Below are 23,219 nucleotides of genomic sequence, written 5' to 3'. Positions count from 1 at the left end.
CTCCTTGAGCTCCAGCCCTGCTACCAGTCGGAGCAGTGTCCCTGACCCTCCCTCTGGGCTCTCCGCCTGACAGGTCGCCTCAGGCCTGGTGTGATAATGCCAGCAGTAGCAACAGGTGTGATCAGGGTCCAGTCATGGTGGACAAGTTGCTCCCCACGCTATTGATGGCAGGCACAAACCTTAATGGTGGTGTGACCCTGTGTGCCAGGTTGCAATGTCACTTACTCAAATGTGGCCTGGCCGCCCCTCTGTCATCATGGAGGGGCAGCTGGGCCAAACCTGAAATGCAGGCCCTTGCGCCCACAGAAATCATTGCATATTGGTTGATCTGGGCCTGATTTCTGTGGGTGCAGTTGAACCCATGAACCCAAGCTAAAGTCTATCCTACTTGAGTGGTGCAGCAGCATATGGAAATACAGATGCCAGCATGCCATGCTCCTTCCTATGCAAGCACAGGCCGTTTGAATCAAGAAGGAGCGTGACGTTCTGGAACCTGTAGCCGCCATGGTCTCCACCTCCAGGGGCAAGGTTGCTGCATTTAATGCCAATGTGGTGAAACATTTGTGCTCCTGACAAGCTGCAAACCCCGCCCTGGTCTTTGACTCACCTCTCCTATGACAGATATTGTCCTTTAGAGGCAACATACCTTCCTGCGCATTGAATTATTAAACTTAGCCTCAGTCTTGAGGCATCTGAAACCACATCGCCTGCTCCCATCCCATGGAAGGCTGAGATCTCAGGCGATCGTACACCTTGGGGTAGTGGGGAAGGAGCTCTGTCCTTCTGGGCAAAAAAACAACCAACCAAGCCAAGGAGGAAACTAAAAACCTGTCTCTCTCAAGTGGCAGCTGTTACCCATTGTGTCATTCAGAGCTCTCGGTAGGACCAGGTGTGGACGGGATATACAGATGCATTTTTATTACCTTGGATGTGACCAACTCCAAGGGGGTGCTCACAGACTTAGCAGGAAGGACCCTCACTTCTATACAAGGGCATGCTGTCCCCTTCCTCATGCACAGAGATGCTGGAGAAGAGCTCCCGAGGGTGGGTGGCATTGCCATATGCTGAGACGATAAAAGCCCAGCTGCAGCTAGTTAAGAAAAATCATGTACCTAGAACAAAACGGGACCCCACAGGGTCCTACCTTACCCAGCCGCTCCCAGGGCAGATACTGGATTTTCTAGAGCTCTGTCCAGGCGACTTTTTAAATGTCTCAGAGGGCGACGGGCTTCCACCACATGTGCCATCTCTTTAGAAGCCCTTCATGTGCCATGTTGGGGGTGGTTCATCTGAACAACCCCCAGGTTACACTCCTGTTCTGTTCTTCCGCATCTACGCCCCCACCCCCAACAATATCCAGAGTAAGAACTAGACACTGGGCCTCACTTCTGCTCTCACAGCAGCGAGCAGCCAGTTGCCTTACCTCCATCAGCTTGTGACCTCGCTCCCTGGGGCTGCTGGTGCGTTGTTTCCTCAGGGGAAGCCCTCTCACCACCGCCAGAAGAGTTGTCAGAAAGACGAAGCCTAGGATAAGCACAACTTTCCCTCTGATCCCAGACATCTCTTCCTCCGCCCTCCCCACTAACCCACCTCTCCACAAGGCAAGCAGCCAGCCTCCCCCCCCCACTAATCCAGCCTGCTAATATTACAAAATCAGTCCCTGAAGGAATAGGAGAGGGAGGATCAAAAAGTGCAGATGAAAACTGCAATCCTCTTTCCAGCCTTCTGCTCCTGTATTGTTATGTCCCTGGCAGAGCCCAGAGCTGCTCAGAGTGTGGGAGAAAGATTACTGACAGTGCCCTGAGCCCTGGCTTCCCGGGGACTCTCCTCTGGCGGGGGGGTGTCTGGCCCTCTGATCTCTCTTGCAGTTTGCTGATCACGTTTGGATTTAGCTGCCCTTCCTGGGCTCCAGTGCCTGGGCCACTGATGCTGAAGGATAACTCTGAAAAGATTTGCAGGGGGAAAGAAGAAAGGAGAGGGCTTCACCTCCCCCACCCCCTTTTCTAATCCTTTTTGCAATCTGATTTCTTTCCCTCCTCTTCCCCCCACCCCTCTGAGTCACTTGGGCTGGTGATTTTCCTCAGGCAGTTCCAGAGCCCGGTGCTCGTTTATCCCAAGGCAGAGGCTCCCCCTTTTTTTCTTTAGCTGGGAAAATGCTCCTTGTGCATCGGGACAAATAAAGTCCCTCCTCGCAGATCAAAGTGGCGCAGCATCAGACGGCTCCACGCGCTCGGGCTCGCGCTGCGGCCGCGGCCCCCCCAGCCCCAAACTGGAGGCGGCGGCTTCTGACAATACAAAACTTTCCTCTGTTTCCCTCCAAATGTTTCCACCTCTTGGGCTCAGCCAGTCGCTTCTCTCCACCCGGATGCTGCATGTCCCAGGCTACCTCTGCTGCAAACCTCTCCCCTCTGGTCCCTTGCAGGGCTCCCGCTTGCCTCTCATGCGGGGGGAGGCTGGGCTCGCTCCCCCGGCTTTGCAAACGAGGATGACCCGCTCTTTGTTCTGCAAACTCTTTGATCTTCTCTCCTTTGCAAAGCTTCCCCCAGCCGGCGGAGGTTTCGCCTCCTCGAGGCTGAGCTCGCGGCAGGCTCCTTTTTTCTTCTCCTCCGTGGCAGTGACTTCCCCTTTGCAGCTCCCTCCTTGAGGACCCTTGTCTTTAGAGCTGGGATCCTAGAGCTCGTTCTTCCCATTCACATTTCCTCCTTGCTTCCCTGATCGAGTCCCTCCAGTGTAATCCCCCAGCTGCCGGCCTCTCCCGCCTCCTCTCCCCTCAGGAGCCTGTGAGCGCCGCTTTGAGTTTGGCTTTGCAGCGTGTCTGCAGTTCCCCCCTTGGCTCGCAGCATCGGGGCTGCCTGCGCTGCTCCGCTCTCCGGTGGCTCTTCAACCAGCCCCCAGCTGCTCTGACGTTGGAGAAGGAGGGTCCCCACATGCACAGAGTGAGTGAATGAATGAATGTATGAATGACTACGTGAATGAATCAATCCGTGAATCCGAGGCCATGGACAGGACAGAACAGAGCAGGGGAGAGAGGGAGAAATCCCACACAAGGGTTAAAAATATGGTCAGACACAACCGAGGTTTCAAGCCCGCGAGCTCAGCATTTTACACTGGCAGCTCCTAGGAGGCCGAGCCTTTTCGCAGAGCTGGGGCTGCTGTGGACAGATGTACAATCGGGCACGTTGCTTGCGGTGTGCTGAACTTCGCTTTGCATTAGCTGGCCATGTTCCATGTGATGGCATTCTCGCTGTGCATGACACAGGGCCATGGGAGGTAGGGATTAGCAAATCAGCCTGGCTGCAAGGAGAGATTTGGACTCATCCTCAGGACTCGCCCTGTCTAAACTAGGCTTGCTTGCCACAAATAAACAAACAGTCCGCTGGTGCAGCACCACCAGCACCACACAGGGGATCTCACATAGCCAAAGTGCTGGTGCTTTAAGGAGTGCCACATGGATCTGTTGTGAGCAGAGATGGACGGCAGCTACACAGGGATTAGAACACCAGCAGCTGCCGAAAGCCCCATCTACACCAGCGTTCCTACATTGCAGTGGACATTTTTTGTTATACATGTTACTGTGCCTGTTGTTTGTATGAAGATAGTGCCAAAGAGGCCCTCAACCAAGATTAGGGCCCCATTGTGCTACCCATGGTACAAATAATAGCGAGGGACAGTTCCTACTCAAAGAAAGCTGACAATCGAAACAGACAAGGCAGGGAGGTGGGGGCAGCAGGCACAGAAAGGTGACAGCAGAATAGTGCCAGTCTCCTGCCTCCCAGTTCAGGGCCCTGTCCATTAGCTCTCTCCCCATATTTTTTTAGGGGGGAAAAAGCCAATGTAGCCACCCTCTGTGATGGAAGCATGCAGGAGGGAGGCCAAGTGGTAAAGGGGGCAGATTCAATGAAAATCTAGTAAGACATCTTTGTAACACAAGTGTGGCAAAACTTAGAGCTCTGAGCCCACTGAGCTACTGAGTGTACATGGTAGTGAGAGCATCTTCCATCACCCAGACAGATTAGCGTCAGAGTGGTTGACCACCTGTACCTGCAAGGGTATCAGGAAGATGGATGTTCCGCAGCATTTGAAGGCAGTTAGGTCCGGAGATGAGATATAACTAATGCTGCCCCACTCCATCATCCAAGGATAGGAGACTGTTCAGGGCAGGTTTTTAATTGTTAGTGTAGAAATAGCCAAGCCAGCATTACCACCATAGAGGTGTGGTATTATTACTGCCAATAATTCATTCATACAGCACTGCACACATGGGTGGTACTTAACCAGCCAGAATAAGATGTGCTCCCTGCCCAAAAGACCTTAGACCTCAGATCTCTCTTTAAAACATTGTCCTTTTCTGTTTGGATTTTCCTCACCATCCATTTTATTGTAACCATTTTCTCTTCCATTTGTAACTACCCCTTCATAATCTCGTGTGTCTCCATTTCTCCACACCCCTCTTAAGTGCTCTCCTGGATAGAAGCTGGATCATAGTGTTACCCACACAAATTTCTCTGTTATTCACACACTCTAGGGGCACAGACCTTTACCCAGTTCCTAGGGCTCAAGGTGTAACCCTCTTAATTTAGGCACCCACCCTTACCCTTTCATGGGCTCAGGGCGTAACCTTACACTTTGTGGGTTTGTTGGGTCTTGGACCAGTGAAAGAGCCCTACTCAGTAATCTCCTACTTAACGTTTATTAACAATCTTCCAAACAGAATGCACTTGCTAAACATGTAATGCTCACTGCTCCCAATAAGGCAGATTAACTTTTCTTGATGGCCAATCAGATCATCTGGGAGACTCCCATTTCTGCATGGTGTGATTGGCAGGGTGTTGAAGTCTGGCAGCTCTGATCTTCGGGGCTGTGTCCCGGAGTTGGTTCCCAAGAACTTCCTTTTGGACCCCAGTTTATATAGTGAAACTTGAGTCTTGCTTAGCTGCACCTTAACCAATAATTTTACTAAAATATTACTAAACAATTTTCTAACCAATCCTAACATATTGTAAAACAATCCTTTAACCGATTATACCCCACCACCATAGTTGATTTACACCTAGTAAGATTCATTATGCAACAGACAGAAACAATCGAAGAACCGACAGAGACCATACAGATAAACAATAGAGAAGTGGGGACAAAACAGTAGAAGTATAGATTTTACAATCACAGCTATTGATAAATGATTTCTTGCCAGACAGAATGATATCAAACTAAGTTTTCTTTAACCATCTTAAAATCTGTTCCTTTATCTGGTGATGGTGGGTGCTATTAGGACAGGATTGCCTTAACAGTCTGCTATTACATTGTTTTAATGTAATTTAGATGGAATGTGAGGATGTGACTTTCTGCTTTTTGGCACATGGCTGCTTCTCTCCTAATATGGCTGCAGAGAAAGGCCTCAGACCTTTCAGTAGGTCGTGCTCACCTGCCAATGCTCTGATCCAATTAGTGGAACAGTTTGTTTTTCCAAAGAGCATCAGCTTGACCCGCACTGCCTGCTGATCCTGACCCCAACCCCATTGCTACCATGGCCTCTCCCAAGTGAGAGCCTGCATTATCATCAATAGTACATCTCCCATACAATGCCAGTGTTAAGACTCACCATAGAGCCCCAGGAGAGAAATACACGCAGAACACCATCCAGTCCTGTGCCTGGGACTGCCTCCGCCCCCCAATCTGTGTTCCCATGACCTCTTCTTCAACTATCTCCTTCCTTCCTGAAATTCGTGTCCTGGTCTCTATAGACCCTCATGCATGTGTGTGCAGGGGTCTCTGGAATAACAGAGGGCCTAGTGGATTGTTTAGGCCCAAAACTGGCCTCCAGCTCTCAAGCATCCAAGGGTCTGACTATGGACCCACTGGCCCAGAGCAGATTAAGGTTTCTTGAGACCCCACCTGGGCCAGAGCAAGTGGAGGGCCCCTCCCCACCCCCTTCCACCTGCAGCCCTACCCACAGCCCCACCCCGTTCTGCCCCTTCCCTAGGGCCCACCCCTGTTCCACCCAGAGTTCCCCCATTCTTCCACCTCATTGCAGCACCAAGACCGGAGAAGCTCTGGCCCCGGGACCACAGCAGGGAGTGAGAGCTCCTCCAGTCCCAGGACTGCAATAGGGGGTCAGGGTGCTGAGGCATCCACTGCCACGCCCCAGGCTTCTGCAGGGCACCAGGATCAGGGCGCTGGGGCTTCTCCTGCCCCTCCTGGCATTTCTGCCAGAGAGCATGTTGGGTGCAGGGGCTTGCCCTGCCACCCCATGGCTTCTGGTGGGGACAGGGGCCGCTGTGGGAGGGGCTTCCTCTGTCCTGCGGCTTCGGCTGGGGACAGGGTTAGGAGCGCTTCCCCTGTCCTGCCCACCCACTGCTGCTGCTGGGGAGCAGGTTCGGGGCACTGGGGCTGCCCCTTCCCCACCTGGGCTTCTGCTGCCCAGTGGCAGATTTTTTTCTGGGGCCCCTGGGCACAGGCCCTGTTGGCCCAGTGGCTAATCCACCACTGTACTGGCCTTTATAAAGGGTGACAGACATCTAAGGAACCAGAGTCCTATCCAGCCCATTCAGAGGAAAATGCGAGAGGTGGGAGAAAAAAAAACAAACACCGAGAAGTATTCATTATCATAGCATATCCCAAAGGGACGTAGCCTCCTTGCAGATCAAGCACAGAAATGTTTGTGTTTCCTTCAGACAACAGAATGAGAAAAAGCTAACAGGAAGTCCCAATCCTGCCTCATTTGCGTGCTCAAATCAGTATTCAGTCACCTACAGGCCAGTTTGAGCACCTGTGTTGGAATACCAGACCCAGCTGTTCTCAATTTCAAAGACTTGACATCTCTGATTTACAGATGGCTGAATTTAGATCTGAAATGAGCCATGCATTTCCGGGCAGAGATGTAAGTTGAGTCTCAAAGCTGGAACAGACTAAGAGACTCTCCTAGAGGCTTCACTGCCATCAGGACAGTGCTGCAAACGTATTGTGAGTAGGGACTAGACCAGAGCTGAGGGGCATCTCCACCACTCCTTCTAAAGCAGCCCATTTACATCCTGCATAGCACAGCCCCATAGAATTTTACCCAGCAATTCCGACAGCCAGCCCAACAGCTTGTGCTTCTTGACCCACTTACAGGGCAGAAATCTTGTCAACATTTGTAAAAAGCAAACACACCCCCAAGGCCTTTTCTGAATTCTTTATTATGTAGAACAGATTACATTTGAACAATTTTTTCCAAGCAGTTTTTCTCCAGTGTTTTTAACATGCATTGTTACCCTTTTTATAGTCAATGTACCATCTGCTTCTCTTCTCCCTCCCTGCCCACACAGTACCCAGCTTCATGTTAATTCTCAACAGTGTAAAAAAAATTAGATATCTGGCATAAAATATTCTGGGGAAGCCCATTAAAAATGTCATTTAAAATGTTTCATATCTACAAGAGATCCAATATATATGTACATTATAGCAATGCAGAGGCAAAGGAACACAGTGCAATGTAAGACTTCAAAAGCTGTGACTGCGGGGTGATTCAACCCTGGGATTATGGAAATATGGGCCACCATTAGCTTTGGGGCAGCTAGCCTAAAGCCTCAGGCTCCATGGTAGTTATTTTGCTCTCTCACAAACCTTTATTAGCCCCCTTCTGGAGTGACATTGAAAAAACTGGAAATGCCTTTAGCTTAATACACCTTAGGGGACTGCAGAAATACTGTCTGAACAGGGTGTGGTTTGGCAAACAGTGGATGCATACAGTGTCTGTATGGTTTACAGCATGCTTCATTTGGTCAGTGATATCTATCTGCATCGACCCCTGGCCCATTCCTGCTGCTCCATTGACACACATGCCTGGCTACAGGTGAAGAAACGATTAAGTTGCTAGCTGCCACAGCTTCCTGCATCCTAAAACATCTCTCCCCCAGCTTCCCGCTAATCCTTCCTCTCTTCCAGCAGCCCAGGGGCAGATCACCAAACCTTGACAAGCAGTAGCACGGATGCAGAACTGTAATGACTGCACTTGACCCGTGTGTACAGATACCTCTTCTGCTTATTAAACAAACCTTGCTGATAGGCAGGGCTGAACACAAAGCAAACCCAACTCTCCCACCCCCAAGAAACTACATTCTATATTGCTTAATTATGAGCACAGAATATCTGCGGGTTAAGATCCATGGTATTCTTTCGAGTCAGTTTATTAATTCTTCTTATCAAAAAATCACAGTTTAAGGCCTTTTAATAATACGCACTGTTCAGTCCAGTCATCCCTCCTCCCCCACCCAACCCTTTTTTTGGGACACAGACGGAACAGAAGAGCTCTAAGCTCAGTACAAAACACTTTAACATGAGGTAAACCCCAAAGTACTTCCCCTAGGCAGACACACTTACTATGTGTGCAAGCCCAGCACACAAAACCTTTGAACAGGAATACAACTTGCAAGACTGGGAACCTTCGCAGGAGTACAAGTCACCACAATTACACTTAGTTTAAAAAATGGTTTCAAATTAAATGGACCACACCTGACTGCTTCTCTCACCTGATGGTGGTCACTTCAGTTCCAGCTCTAGTCCTGGGACAGTCACGTTAGTGATTTACCGGTACCCTGAGGCTGAACTTACGTTAAAATGGAACAGTCTGCAGCTGCCTTACTCTTCAATATACAGGTGCAACTGATATGTAGGTTCCAGCATGCAATGTTCTCAAAAGCTGAGCATAACTATAGTGGTTGAGATGGAGCACTGCATTCTGGGACACGTCTCCACAGGCCGTATTGTCTGCATAGAGAGAAAGGTGGCCATGGTAGCAGTTTAGAACTCTGCAGGACACCCTCTTATGTGTGATCAGATTCCCCATGTTTGTTCTCCCACCCTCTCCTCTGCTTCACTTGAATGGTCTGTTAACTAACCTCACTAATAGACGTATGAGCCTAGGCTGGAAATACCTGGAGGCCAAAAAACCTCTACTCTTGCCCCATTTAGGATACAAGCCAAACACTTTTCCAAAGGGGGAAGGGAGATAAAGTGGCAGGCAGATGGGAAGGAGCATTTCCATTTATATGGAGCTTCAGGAGGTCTGGAGCAGGCAAGGCTCAGACCCTTCAACCAGTGGGAGCTGCACTCCTACTTTCAGGATCACTGGTCTAAAGCATGAGGAAAAGCCTTCCATACAGCAGAGAGGAGAAAGCGATGGTAATACTAAAACCTTTTCTTTGTTCACTGTCCACTGTTGGATCAGGAAGTCAGATTTTCCTTGCATGAATGGCACTGGGCTGCATTAGTTTCACTGGAACACTTCCCGTGCCTGCTTTCAGCAGGAAGGTGCAATTATGACAAGGGTGGAGGGTATTTCTGTTCTGTAGGTGTACAAGAGGAAAATGCTGCAATTCCCTCGTTGAAAGATTCTACCGATCCCTGATAACTGACTGCAACAGGCAATAAGGGAGGGTGCAGAAAGTGCTTTCACCCTCACAAGGAATTGGACCTGCTCATTCCCAGGAGCTCTGGATTAGAGCAAAGTGTGCTTTACCAGTAACCACAGGGACCCTGAGTGGAAAAAACCTCTCAAGTTGCTCCTCAGATGTAAAAAGACATGTGCACATCAGAGATACAGAAATCAAACAGTGTTAAAAAAAATAGTGTAGAGACATTGTACAAATGCTTGTCCCCTAGGGTACAAACCAAATCCTGGATATTTTGATACCAAAAAAATAAACGGTCCCCTCTCTCCCACAGGAACGAAAAGAAATAGAATGGTGACTACAGATCATGAGAACTTCATGTGCCTCCTTAACTCTAGAAAAAGATCTCCCAGTGGGGGAAGGCTAGTCCCCAGCAGGATGCAAGGACCACATCCTTCACTAGTTCACAGTGGCCTCCCTTTACTAAAGCTGAGTGTAAGACTGTGGACAACCCTTTAGGTTTAATAAAACAGACCTCAGCACTAGCAGTGTGTGTTTTAAAGTCCTCTCCAGCTCAGGAAGTAAGCTTTCCCCTCTCTTCCTTAACTCCATTCTCCAGATATGCTGTCACACAACACGGGTCAAAATTCAGTGAAGGAACAGTACAAAGAGAAACCCTCTGCACAAGGCCAGCCTTAATTCTGTCTTGGAGCTATGCATCTCTTTATATAACGGGGGGAAAAACAGAGTAATTTTCAATTAAAGCTGCTCATAAAAGTTGGCAGAGCCTGAGGTCTGCATCCTAAGCAGCCTCTCTCCTCCTCCTTTCGCTCTAAGAGCGTCTTTCATTTACTATTTCTGCAAGGACAAAAAAGGCATGAATTTTACTTCTGGTGAAAGGTTTGCAACTGTTGAGTCGGCAATCCCCCCACCCCCGGTACAATGGCATCCCATTTCCACATGAAGGCAAGCATAGTCCAATGCAGCAGGGACCTGCTCTTTCATTTCTGGGGATGACATTTTCAATGGCTCTTGAAAGATTTCGCTAGCTTTTAAGACGTGACTAACTGAACACAATGTGCCAAAGCTCAAGCTCTTAATATGCTTTTAGAAGCAATTTATCTAGTTATCAGATTTTGGCCAAACACGTCCTCCTGAACATAGGCCACCTGAACCAGAAAAAAAAAAAAATCCCACTTCCCATACAGGATGCAGCACAGACCCCAGGGCGATCCAAGACTGAAATTTAATCAAGTGGTTTCCCAATGTTAGCTGGGCAGAGTGTGATTGAGCCAACGCTTAGGAATGGATACAGTATTTAATATGATGGTGTACCATGACGTAATGGTTATTGCCACCGGTCATCCCAAACAAATGTCATAGAACCCAATCGCATATTAACTGTTTTGAGACTTTTTAAAAAAAACAGCAAACCTATTTTAGAAATACTTTAAAGGAGTTTAATGAAGTAATTTAATAGTATTTTTCATTACCCTTGGTCTACAAAGCCAGACTGCCTTAGCATCGAGAGACCAAATGCACAGGAAGAAGGAAAGAAATTAGGCCTAACATTTTTAGAATTTGAAATAAGTTTTCTGGGAGTTAGCATGTCACAATTTTAAAGGGCCATGAGGTTGATCACATGGGGTCAGATACAAGTGCCCTGTACAGCCCTGAGAAGCCTCAAAATCCCAGGTCCCCACTGACCTACAGCCCTGTATTTCTGGCTCTGATAGCTTTAAGGACTGATTTCATACAAGCTATCACTTGACCAGCCTGGAGTGTCTTCAGGCCTGGAGCTTTGATCAGGAATTCTTGGGATGATCTTATCCAGGTTCCTGCCACATTTAGCAGAGGGAAAAAAAAACAGCAGCTATTTGAGCTACTCATAGGTTTGGAATGTTATAAGCAGTCCTGGCTGAGAAGACTTAATGGGCAGAGTGCAGGTGAAGAGGGTCAAAGGGGCGAAATAAACTCAGATCATTCCAGGACTTCGCAGTTTATTCCATGACTGAAGAAATAAAGGAAACTATTCTATGGTTATCATGACCACATGTGAGGTTTGGACATATTGCATGGATAGATCAATTCCAGCAAACAAAACATCTTCAGTGGAGTGGATATACTGGAGAACTTATCCGTGGCTATTTCAATTCATAATTTCAACTTACATTTTTATAACTTCTGATTTTGTACTACTGCACTTCAAATCAACAAAAATGATTGTTTTTAGACATGAGACAATTTGCTTCTGAGGGTTAGTTATACAGCATGGGGCAAGATGTGTAAGTCTAGGTCTATGAGCTGCACCGCTCTAAGGTCTCCCATGTAGCCGCTCTATGCTGAGGAGAGAGCTCTCCCGTGAGTATAATTAAAACCACCCCCCACAAGCGGTGTTTTTTCCACACCCCTGACCGACATAAGTGCTAGTGTAGACATAGCCTAGATTATAAAATGGAGTTTCTATAAAACAGAAAGTGATACTGCTTTAATCCACCATGTCGTATCTGCAGATCTGCTTGGCTTTAAGTGATCAAGGAGTGCCACTTCTGTCAGTGGCACAGAATGAAAGTTACAGAACTACAATCACACCTAAAACGTTATCTTTTGCTTTGCTGCACCAGACAGATGGACTTGATCCACACTGTGCTTCCATTTTAAAACTGAGAATCTCATTCTAAAGGTCACTGCCACCTGCACAGAGCATCATGACCAGACCAACTTTAAGAGCGACCCCCACACCAAATTGTAGATCTTGACTTTGCAGTCTCATTCAGTGCTTTGTTTAAGACACTAATCTGAAAGCAATTTCACAAAATATATTCAGAGTCTCAGACAAACAAATCTGAACACGCTACATTGGAGTTAACTGCATGCTATGCACTAAGATTTCTTTTGCAGAACTGCCCCAAATAAATGTAGCTGCTCATTATACCCTTCTTACCATGCAATTTTGGTTCTGATAGCAAATGGGAACTTTCTCCAGTAGAAGAGAAAGGTTTGTGGGTTTTAGTTATAATTCTGAGTATAATTTTTATAACCTATCAATCATCTGATCATCTTTTTACAGACCTGGACAGTTCTGAAGCTTGAGCAAAGGAAAGTCACTTGTACATGAGGAAGTGAGACACTAAACTCGCTTTTGGAAATGGAGGCCTGACTATGCCATGAGTTAGAGCTATGAGGAAAGTAACAGTGGCAAGATCTTTCCTATTCAGAAAGGCTCTCCATCACTCCCCTTAACGAGACAATACTTGGCATCAAACCAGGAAACAATGGGGTAGCCAGACTGGGGAAAAAGGATGAAGTCCAGGGAGGTCTCTTGCTTGTGGCTGGTGGAACTAGCCAACATTTTGGAACAGTGTTTCTGTCAGTGACATGTCAGCAACAGGTTTATTATTTAAAAAAAGACAACTCAGCTTTTAGACATAAGTAAATGCAAAAGGAAAAGCAGCTTTGGTTGATTATCGATCTTGTTAAAAGAATAAACAAGTTATCAACAGTTTCTCTAGGAGGTCTTCATTGAACAAACTGGCCAGCCCATCACTCCCTGGCAAAGTTAGATGCCTAACAGTGAAATTGGAAGTACTGCCACAACAGTGCCGTGCTGCAGACACGACATTTCAGCTGGCACTCCTGAGACTAGTAGTGTATATGGGGCATCTGTGCCAACTAGGGTCACTGTGATTTCACGGTGACAAATAAATAATTAAAAAAGCAACAAGAAAAAAAAGTCAAGCATCTCTCTAGGGTCCTACCCTGAAGAGACAAGAATCAAAGCTGTTTTACTATTTACAAAATGCCATTTAGAGATGATGTGGCTACTTCAGCATTGTGAAAAAATGTCCTTTTTATGCTAAGCAGTCAGAAGTGTGTGGTTCAAGGACCGCGTGGCCTGTGCGCCACAGAGTATCTCGTGGGAGTGCCCCAAGGCATGTGGAGGGAGTTCAGTCTTCTGTTTCTTCATATGTAGTCTCATCAAAAGGCCGGTCCAAGAGAGGCACCAACCGGTGACGAGAATACTTCAGTTGCAAGAGGTCCGCAACTTCATCTAATTCCTTTAAAACCTGGGAGAGGGAAAGACCACGACACATCAGCAGAGAGAATCAGGATATGAAACACCTAATAGTACAGCTATCTCTGCATCCCTGACATACACTAAGTGCACAGGCTACGTTGAAAGCAACCCTATAATTGAGCAAGGTTTTGCCATGCTGCCCCTTGTCACAAATTAAAGACAACACAGGCCTGTCTCATCTTACGCTGGGGTTACGTTCCGCAGTCAGCACCTAAAGCGCTTTTCTCAGGTGACATGGACAGAATCAGGGTAAGTGATGAAGACGTTGCTGGCCAATCAAGCCAATGGTTCCAAAGACTTTGAATTAAGGGTAAAAACGTCAGTCGGGGGAGGGAGAATCAAAAATCAGTCTCAAATTTTAGAATTGGACTAAGATTTTGTTTTTTTGCTTCAAAGACTTAACATGGCATTACAACGTGCAACTCCGCAGCAAAGAATGTTTACAAGACTAACGAACAGACAGCACCCGGGGTCTAAAGACTAAATCATCAAAACACATCTACGTTAACTTGCTCAGGCAGCCAAATAGGACAACCTTTTCATAGCAGACATAACAGCTCAGTGGAATAGATAACTGGTCTGCTGCTATGACAGACTGAAGCTCTCAAGTAAAAATAGATATTTACTTCAGGCTTTACATTCAAGTTTATTTTTATTATTTGTGCAGCATGAGTGGAGTGCGTGGCTCATTAGAGGAATGATTCTTTATTAGCCACATGCCCAGATCATGCCTCTGCCACTGAAAGATGACAAAGTGGACTTCACCTGAAATATTCCTGGGAAAGCCACGCTAGTCTAACAGCAAGAGTCAAGGCTGGGTGCTGGCATCTTGCATATAATTGGGCCTTTTGGAATGCATGAATGGTTGAACTTGAACGGTTCCCAAACAAACAGCTAGGTCCTCAGGTCGTGGCCTCATCATTGGAAGGGTAAGTTCCCCTACAGATTTGTAATACTGTCTCAGATCACACCTATGCCTTCAAGGTAACAATGCCACCAGCTCTTGCAAGAAATATGATTTTTGGCCCCAGGAAGAGCTCCTGCCTTCACATGATTTTGGGGAAGAAGTGTGTGCATGCATGCGCCCACCTAACTCTCACTCACATTGCTACACTGCCTTTCAGAAGGAACGTGCCAAATGAGGCACTTATGTAACCCACACTAACCGGGGCTCGGTGTTACCCACTGGTGGTCAGACCAAATGGAGAGTTTTATGCCTCTGCTACGGCTTTCATGCTTTGAGACCTGGTGCTCGAGGGCACAGGCTCTTGCTTTTTATATCAAGAGGTCTATGTCCAATCTCCAGACAACCCAAGCAGTAGTGCTGTTACACTTGGCTATGCTCTGTAACACCTAGACCAGTGGTTCTTAACCTGGGGTGCGCGCACCCCCTGGGGGTGTGAGAAGCCTTTTCTGGGGGTGCGAGACATGCCAGATTTTTTTAGAAGGTAAATCATCGAAAACACAAATTAAGCACAGGCACATAAGTACAACTACTTTATTTCATCAAACCTATTTATTAACATTATACAAAAGCAACAGCAGAAGAGTCACTGAGCCGGTAAACTTAAAAAAAGTGTGTAATTTTTCATGTATTCTTAATTTTACTGCAAAATTAAAATATATAATTCTCATTCTTTCATTCTATAGTTATGCTATATCTAGGTTTAAAGAACTGACCCCTTCAACGATTTTTGATAAGGGTTGCAAGAACATATTTTGAGACCAAAGTAGTGCAGGCTGCAGTAAAGGTTAAGAACCACTGTCCTAGACCATAGTCTACTTCCAGAGCAGGAACAGAACCTAGGAATCCTGATGCCCAACGTTCCACTACTGTCTCATATACAGTTGTGTAATCCTGTATGGGCTGGTCCACAGAGAAGAGTATGCTTCCCTCCACCAGTTATTGCTGTAGCTGATGTGGAAGAGGTCTGTGTAGAGGGTCTGCAGATTCAAGCTCTGTTAGTGCCCCACGAGGAGGTGAAAAATACAAAAGTATAAATATTTAAGTGTATGGACACTAGAATAGGTACTGGGAATTGTTTTATATTAAAAACAAATATTTAGAAGTGAATTTGCATGTTGTGCTAATGTTTTACTGATGCATTCTTATTTATATTATCGTAGCGCACATGAGCCCCAGTCATGGACCCCATTGTGCTAGGTGCTGTACAAACAGAACAAAAAGACAGTCCATGTCCCAAAGACCTTACAACCGAAGTATTAAAAGGACCAGAAGATTGAGACAGGCAAGTTAGCAATGAGCTGTCCCTTTAAGAGCACAGTGTGGCAGATTTTGCTTGTGTGTCCTGAATAGACAACACTGCTTGTGTAAGCTCCAAAGTGATCAAAACTTGATTTAATAAACGTATCTTTCCAGAAAGCAAGCCTCATTCTCCAAGATGTAATATTAGTGCTATGGGGGACTGGACACCTTAGGGCATTGGAAATGAGCTACCTAGCTTTTCACCTGCAGGTCACTACTGAACCCTGGCCAGCTCAGCAGGGATTGAAGTTATTCCCATCTAATGGGAATAGGACAGTCCCTATATGAGAGGAGTTTGATGAGTCCCAATTCCAGAATTCATGTCAAACTCACCACCATGCTTTGCATTAGACTGATCTCTTTGGGGGAGGGACTGCCTTTCTACACGTTTTTACATTGCCTTGCACAATGGGGCCCTGATCTCAGTGGGGTCCTCTACCAAGGAGTTCTGTAGCAGGAGCCAAAGCCACAGCCACCTTACTGTAGGTTTTCAAGAGTAAGCAATGATAATTGTCTCATACGTACTGGGGGATGGGCAGAGTTCAAAAGTTAGAAGAAAAACCAAAAAACCTTGTCTTTTAAAGTAAGTCATGATTTCTGGGCCACGCTCATGGTTTCTGAACTTCTGGGGGTTAATATTACTGTACATAATGGTGCTTGAAGCTTAAGCTTGTTTATACAGATATACTCAACCATTTAATGAGAGATCACTAATTCCATATGTAGGATTAATATTCTAATTGTGAGATGGTCTAGTCCAAATCTGCTCTTGAGGATGGTGTTAGCAAGAGGGGTTAATGTATTTCTACATGATTTACCTTCCTGGATCAATATTTCAAGTTTTTGTTTCTTTAAACAATGGCCCCCTCATGCTTGTTATATCTGGCAGCAAGAGACTATCCGCTCCAAAATTTGGGGGAATGACAAGCCTGGAAGAAGCCGGACTTCAGTATAATAGTGGGCATGTTTTACTAGAGCTTTAACGAAAGGCCCCATATGGAAACAATTTAAAGTTGAATTTCTGTTGAAAGAACTGTTAACTGTTATTCTTGAACTCAGATTTAGGATTTTATTAATTTTAAACAAAAAGAATCATGTGACTAGCAAAAACTACAAAGGAAACAGCACTGGTGAACTCTGACTTCAGGAAAGTGTAATATATTTTTCATCACCGAAAAGAAAGCACCAGCCCATGGGGATACAGGTTAGGAGGGACTTCGCTCTAATCCAGAGCCAAATATTTTCAGGCAAGGAAATTTTATTTACATAAAACAATTACAAATTGTAACAGGGAACTGCTGCCCATTGTGTGGGTTTCTTTAATAAGAAAAGGGAAGCATTACAAATACAATCATTTATAAGTAAAGCCTCTCTCCTCCATGCTTCCAACATTAAGTTAAATTTGTTTAGGAAAGTGTCAGGATAATAGAACTTGTTAGCTCCAGGCACCTAAGTGTAGACTTTACCCAATTTCCCTCTCCAGCCTCTGCTCTGACAAGCCCCCTGCTAGCCCTCCCCTATTCTATCACAGCTTCAATATTTCTTTGGTATTTTTGCGATCAGTTAGAGAGGGATCAGATCGGGTGGCCAGTGCTTAACCACTGATGGCTGTTTGCAACCGAACTCCCCCTCTACATCAGAAGACACAATAAGACTAAATTTCCTCTAAAATGAAGCACGTGATTATTTTTGGAGAAGTTCTATATAAAGCGTTATTACGGTCATTGGCTATATTGTAGTTAAAAATACACATGAGAAAATAAGACTTGGAACATTCTTTGGGCAGTTGAAATTGCGACTAGTGAACAGGATGGTAGAAGAAAGGTACGCTTACTACAGAGGAGCATGATTTTGTTTTGAATGGAAGGGGTACAGTACTATTTATTCATTTATAATAGCATCATAAGCATACTTGATGAAACTAGTAGATGGACCTAAATCCAAAGTGCTTACTCTAAATTGAAACAACAGGAGGAGACGACAGATAGTGTAGAGTTGAGAGAGATAGTAAGGGCTTGTCTACACTTGAAACACTTCAATGCTTCAGTACAGATGCTACCTAAGCCAACAGGAGGGGTTCTCCTGTAGACTTACAATGGTTTTCAACCTCGGGTTCACAGACTGTCTAAGATTTCTAAAGGGGTCCGCACCACCACTGGAAAATTTTGTAGGGGTCCACAAATGAAAAAAGGTTGAAAACCATTGGCCTAGGTAATCCATCTCCCTGAGAGATGGTAGATAGGTCAATGGAAGAATTCTTCTGTCAACCTAACGCTGTGTACACTGAGGGTTAGGTTGGCTTAACTACGATGCTCAGGGATGTGGATTTTTGCACACCTTTAAGTGACGTAGCTATGCCAATGTAAGTTCTCAGTGTAGTCCAGCTGTAAGGGCTTGTCTACACTTACCGGGGGATCGACTGCAGATTGCTCTCCCATCGACATTGCGTAGCGTGGACCCCACGGTAAGTAGATCTAAGCTACGTCGAATTGAGTTACGCTATTCACTTAACTCAAATTGCGTAGCTTGGATCGAATTTCCCCTGTAGTGTAGACAAGGCCTAAGAGTCTGTGGTCACTTGGGTGAATTGTATGCATGTCATCCTGTTTGCCTAGTTGATTAAATAATTGTAAGGGGACGAGTCTGATCAGTGAGGCATAGTTCAATAAATCCTTTATTGAATAAGTAACTGTGGTGAGGAAAGATGATAAGCTTGCTATAAAATTGCACATGCATTTATGTATTGTGTGTACACATACCTGACTTATACCATTCTGTTTTATTGGTTTCCTAGCAAAGACAAAAACCAAACAAGTGGAATTCTCAGCTGCTGACCTAAAGGTGCTGTGGTAGTAGTGTGATGAGGTTGGCTCTTAGTTTTTGACAACACATTGGAAACCGTCAGCTCACATGCCAACTCCTGTCTATTACACTATATAGAACTGTTACCACCTACTCATATTTGGGCACTTCTGAGACAATGCAGTTGGCTGTATTCCACTCAATACTGTTACACGGTATATGCTAGTGACCTAAGTAAGCTGTCTAAACTGTGCGTGTTTAAATAGTCTCCTGTTTTCTGACTCTACAGGTCTCTAGCCATAGAGATGTGATCTCAAGTGCCTTCCCCACCAGTTCCCCTTCTCTCTCAAAGAAATTAGGAGACAGTGCTTGGGAGGAGCTCCCAAAAGAGTTTCCTGGCAGATCCATGTAACTCAGTGGTTCCTAAAGTGGGGTTCGCGAACCCCTGGGGGTTTGCAGAACGTTACAGGGGGTTTGCCAGAAAAATTTCACTAATGGCGGCCAGAGGACCTCGGACATTGGAGGCAGCAGGTGGGACCCAGTTGCAGGGCAGACAGCCCAAGCCCCAGAGAGAACAGGGCCAGGCAGCTGGGGCTGGCAGCCCAAGCCCTACCCCCGTCAGCGGGGGAGCCAGCAGCCCAAACCCAGTGCTCTGCGCGGGGCTGGCAGCCCAAGCCCAGGGAGAGCGGGGCCAGATGCTAAACCAGACCTGAGATTTTATCTTTCTCCAGTGGTTCCAGACTTCCAAGAGCTATGCAGAGCAAAGCAAGTGCATCCATCACACTGAGGAAATTTAAACTTAAATCCCTGGAAATATTCATTTTTAGGAGAGGGTTCATGAGATTTCACAATTTAGTGAAAGGGGTTCACGGGCTGTTAAAGTTTGGGAACCACTGATGTAACTTCAGCAGCACAGCGCCTCCTAGAGCCATACTGAGGTACTGGGTTCAGTACCATGGGAAAAGCATCACTTGAGTTATCACTTTATGAAGCTCTTAGAAAGCTTTAATGGAACCACACCATGAAGCAGGGAGTCTGCAAACATGGGGAGCTTTGACATGGCCTCCAACTGGGTTACATACAGTATGCGTGTACTTCAAAGACAACAAGCTTGAACAACTATCTGTTGAAATTAATTTAGTCACCAGAATAGGTGCAACGGAGCAGTCCTCCACCTGCCAATGTGCAGGTGGACAGTGTTCTGAGGACAGCGTTCAATCCTTCACCTCTGAGGCTTTAGCAAGGGTGACAGTTCCAACTCCACTTAGTCCTCAGGGAATTCTGCAATATTTTAAAATTCTGCAAAATTCTGAAAATTTTATTTGTCAATAAATAAATGTGAAGGCTCCAGTATGGCAGTGGGGAGCACAAGCATGGAGGTGGGAGATCACCCTGCAGCCCCCCGGGAAACAGACTCAGCGGTGAGGCTGCATCTGACACTGTGCAAGGGCCGGGTCTGGCCTACCCCAGAAACACCCCGGGGCCCTGCCCCTCTGTGCCAGGTACAGTCTGGCAGGCTCCAAGTGTGGAGGGGGTTAGTGTGGGGGGGATCCAAGTGTGGTGTGAGGGAGTTCTGTGTTGGGCAATCTGGGTGCGTGCGTGAGAGAGAGAGAGGGGAAGAGATCTGGATGCACAGGGCTCACTGGGGGGTGTTCTGGGTGCGGGGGCAATGGGACTCTGCAGAGGGGTCAAGGTGAAAGTGGTTGCGGCAGTGTGGAGGGATGGGTCTGCGTGCGGGAGGCTCAGTGGGGGGAGAGTCCAGGTGCTGGAGGAGTGGGTCTTGGGGGTGGGGATTCGGGTACAGCTAGTTGGGGCTCAGTGAGATGGGGGTCCAGGTGTGGTGGGCCCGTTGGGGTGGTGCAAGGATTGGCAGGGGAGTCCAGGTGCAGGAGAGGTGGGGCTCCATAGAGGGGAGGGGGCCCCTGGGTGCAGGGGGTGAGGCTCAGCAGGGTGGGGGTTTGGGCAGAGAGGGGGCTTGGTAGGAGGATTTGGATGTGGGGGTCTGGCTGCACGGGGTTGGGAGGATGGGGGAGCAGCTCCTAATACAGTGACCCCTTCCCCCACAGTTGAGGAACTATGGGGGCAGGAAACTGGTGGGGAGGGGGGAAAGTGGATGACTTCCTACAGCTGGGGGAGGTTTCTAGGGGGTGGGTCTGACCCAGCCTCAGCTGCTGCTTGCAGGGGAAGAGCAAGTCCTGTCCTTCCCCAACCCCATCCCATCCCATCATTTAGTCTCCAGAAGAGAAGAATGAGGGGGGATTTGATAGCAGCCTTCAACTACCTGAAGGGGGGTTCCAAAGAGGATGGAGCTCGGCTGTTCTCAGTGGTGGCAGATGACAGAACAAGGAGCAATGGTCTCAAGTTGCAGTGGGGGAGGTCCAGGTTGGATATCAGGAAAAACTATTTCACTAGGAGGGTGGTGAAACACTGGAATGCGTTACCTAGGGAGGTGGTGGAGTCTCCTTCCTTGGAGGTTTTTAAGGCCCGGCTTGACAAAGCCCTGGCTGGGATGATTTAGCTGGGAATTGGTCCTGCTTTGAGCAGGGGGTTGGACTAGATGACCTCTTGAGGTCCCTTCCAACTCTGATATTCTATGATTCTATGATCTGGGACTAGCAGATAAGCCTGGCACAGGATAGGAGCTACCAGCTGGGGTGGCCCCAGCCCTGTCCCCCTGCAGTGATTCACCTCTTCACCAGCTGCTCCAGGCACCTGAAATGATTTGCCCGAGCTGCTGGGGACGGATGTGTGACCATTTTTGTGGCTTCCCTTTAACTTCCCTGTCAGAAAAAAAAAATTCTGCAGGGAAGCAAAGAAGTCTCCTGGGGGACATGAATTCTGTGCGCGCACAGTGGTGCAGGATTCCCTCCAGGAGTATCTAATGGTAAGTAATGTCCTGAGGTCAACAACACTGCACTGGCTCCTGGGTCCTGATTAGCTAATCCGTCTTTTCCAGCTCTAACTTCCAAGTCTAAGGGTAGCAGGAACTAGCACTTGCCCTTCAGAAAGGCTTGTGTTCTTAACTATCCATAACACACAAATTACAGCCTTTTCAGAATGGAAGGGAAGTGATGGACAGACTGTTAGTTGGCTCATTTAAAAATGTACTGAGGAAAGCCCTGGAATATGTACCACAGACAACCATATATTGTCCAGAGGGGAATCTTTTTCCATCTCTAGTTTCTATGATGCTATGAATACTTGTTTGGCTTGTGTGCTGAACACAGAACCAGCCTGCAAAACCAACAGCCAAATGCTATCTCTGTTTAGGGAAGGCACAGACATGGATGAAAGAAAGACAAGATCAGACACTTACAATATCAAGTATCTCTTTGGTATGAGCTGCAGACACACAGAATCTGGCTCTGGATTCGATGATTGGGGTGGCAGGGAAACCCACAACCACGACACCAATGTTTCGCTTCAGCATCTCTCGCCCAAATGCACTGCAAGAGAAAGCAATGAGAAATGTTTAGAGTGATAATGAAGAAGCAGAGAGAGAGCAGGAGCATAAAGGTCTCAGTACACTAAGCCACACAGGCCTTTGGTGAAGTGTGCCTGCGAGGCTGCAGTTCTGACTTTCCACTGCCTTCTCTTAGAGGTAGAATGCCTGCTCACAAAGGCTTCTTTTGTTCAGTCCAGAGGTGGTCTTCCTCGAAAGGTTTCACTGTATTAAGTTCTAACAAAGCTGAAAGATTATATTTGGCAGGAGCCGGTCTTTTAGTGGGCTGCTTCTAAATGGATTTGTAACCTAAGCTTGAAAATCTTTCTGATGGAAAACAGGGACTTACACTCCAGAGTCTGACTATAAGAGGAATTCCCCCCTGCTGCCTACCCCCCGAAGCAGAAGCCTCCGCAGTTTCAAAAAGGATTGTTTTCATCAGTGTAATGCAATTAAGGTACATTGTGGCATCTGCTCAAAAGTTCTCATAAGAACCTAGCAATTGCCATTCTTGACGAGGTAGCAGACAAGATGGACCATTGACAGTATGCCAGAGAGGGTCCAGAACTAGACTCTTCAGAAGAAAGGAGCAAGAATCTCCATAATGGACAGCCAGTGAATACCGTCCTATAAGGAAAGTTCTTTCCTAATCCTTGTCAGTTAGTGGCTGTTTTATACCCCAGAGGCATGAGGGTTTATAATCCTAATGTAACTGAAAGTTTCCACAATCCATATAAAATATCTAACCCTATTTTGTACTGTACTAAGCTCTTGGCTGTAGCAACTCGCAATGAGTTTCATGGACTTATCGTGCACTGTGTAAGATGTACTTCCTTTTAAGTGGTTTTAAATTTGCTGCCCTTCAATTTCATGGAATTCCCCTTTGTTCTTGAATTAGGAGAATGGGGATGTTCCTGTTTACCCATTCACACCTTCTTCGTTCCATTTGTTATTCTGTGTACATCTCTGATACCCTCTTATTCATATCCTCTCTAATGTAAACATTCCCAGCACAAGGCACTGAAAAAATAAAGAACAACCTAGACAGCTATAAATCGAGGGACAATCAGTTTGAGACCAAAAGAACTTCAGAACCTGGTACCTCCCATGTGGTTCTGTGGCCATCACACCACCCCCAGTAGTGGCTTCCATTTCTACCAGATCTCACCTTATCTCTTAGCTACATGTACCCCTCAGTCCCATATCTGAACCCAAGAGCAAAAAGCAAGACCAATTCTTGCCTACAGTTTGGAGTTTACTCCT

General features: G+C 46.6%; 2 protein-coding genes across 4 annotated transcripts in view; both read right to left on the bottom strand.

The window, feature by feature from the left end:
• Positions 1–2,872, bottom strand: part of ISM2 (isthmin 2) — a 48,569-nt gene extending 45,697 nt beyond the window's left edge. For both annotated transcript variants that reach the window (XM_034768985.1, XM_034768986.1), the window contains exon 1: positions 1,424–2,872. In XM_034768985.1, the coding sequence (XP_034624876.1) occupies positions 1,424–1,561 (138 nt within the window). In that variant the 5' untranslated portion in view covers positions 1,562–2,872. The remainder of the gene's footprint in view (positions 1–1,423) is intronic.
• Positions 2,873–12,736: 9,864 nt separating this feature from the next.
• Positions 12,737–23,219, bottom strand: part of SPTLC2 (serine palmitoyltransferase long chain base subunit 2) — a 119,338-nt gene continuing 108,855 nt past the window's right edge. For both annotated transcript variants that reach the window (XM_034768416.1, XM_034768415.1), the window contains exons 11-12: positions 21,831–21,960; positions 12,737–13,435 (exon numbers count right to left, since the gene is read on the bottom strand). In XM_034768416.1, coding sequence (XP_034624307.1) covers positions 13,316–13,435; positions 21,831–21,960 — 250 coding nt within the window. In that variant the 3' untranslated portion in view covers positions 12,737–13,315. The remainder of the gene's footprint in view (positions 13,436–21,830; positions 21,961–23,219) is intronic.

Source organism: Trachemys scripta, chromosome 4, assembly GCF_013100865.1.
Source record: "Trachemys scripta elegans isolate TJP31775 chromosome 4, CAS_Tse_1.0, whole genome shotgun sequence".
Taxonomy (NCBI): Eukaryota; Metazoa; Chordata; order Testudines; family Emydidae; genus Trachemys; species Trachemys scripta.
The sequence above is the reverse complement of the archived record's forward strand: the minus strand, read 5'-3'. Positions and strand labels throughout refer to the sequence as shown.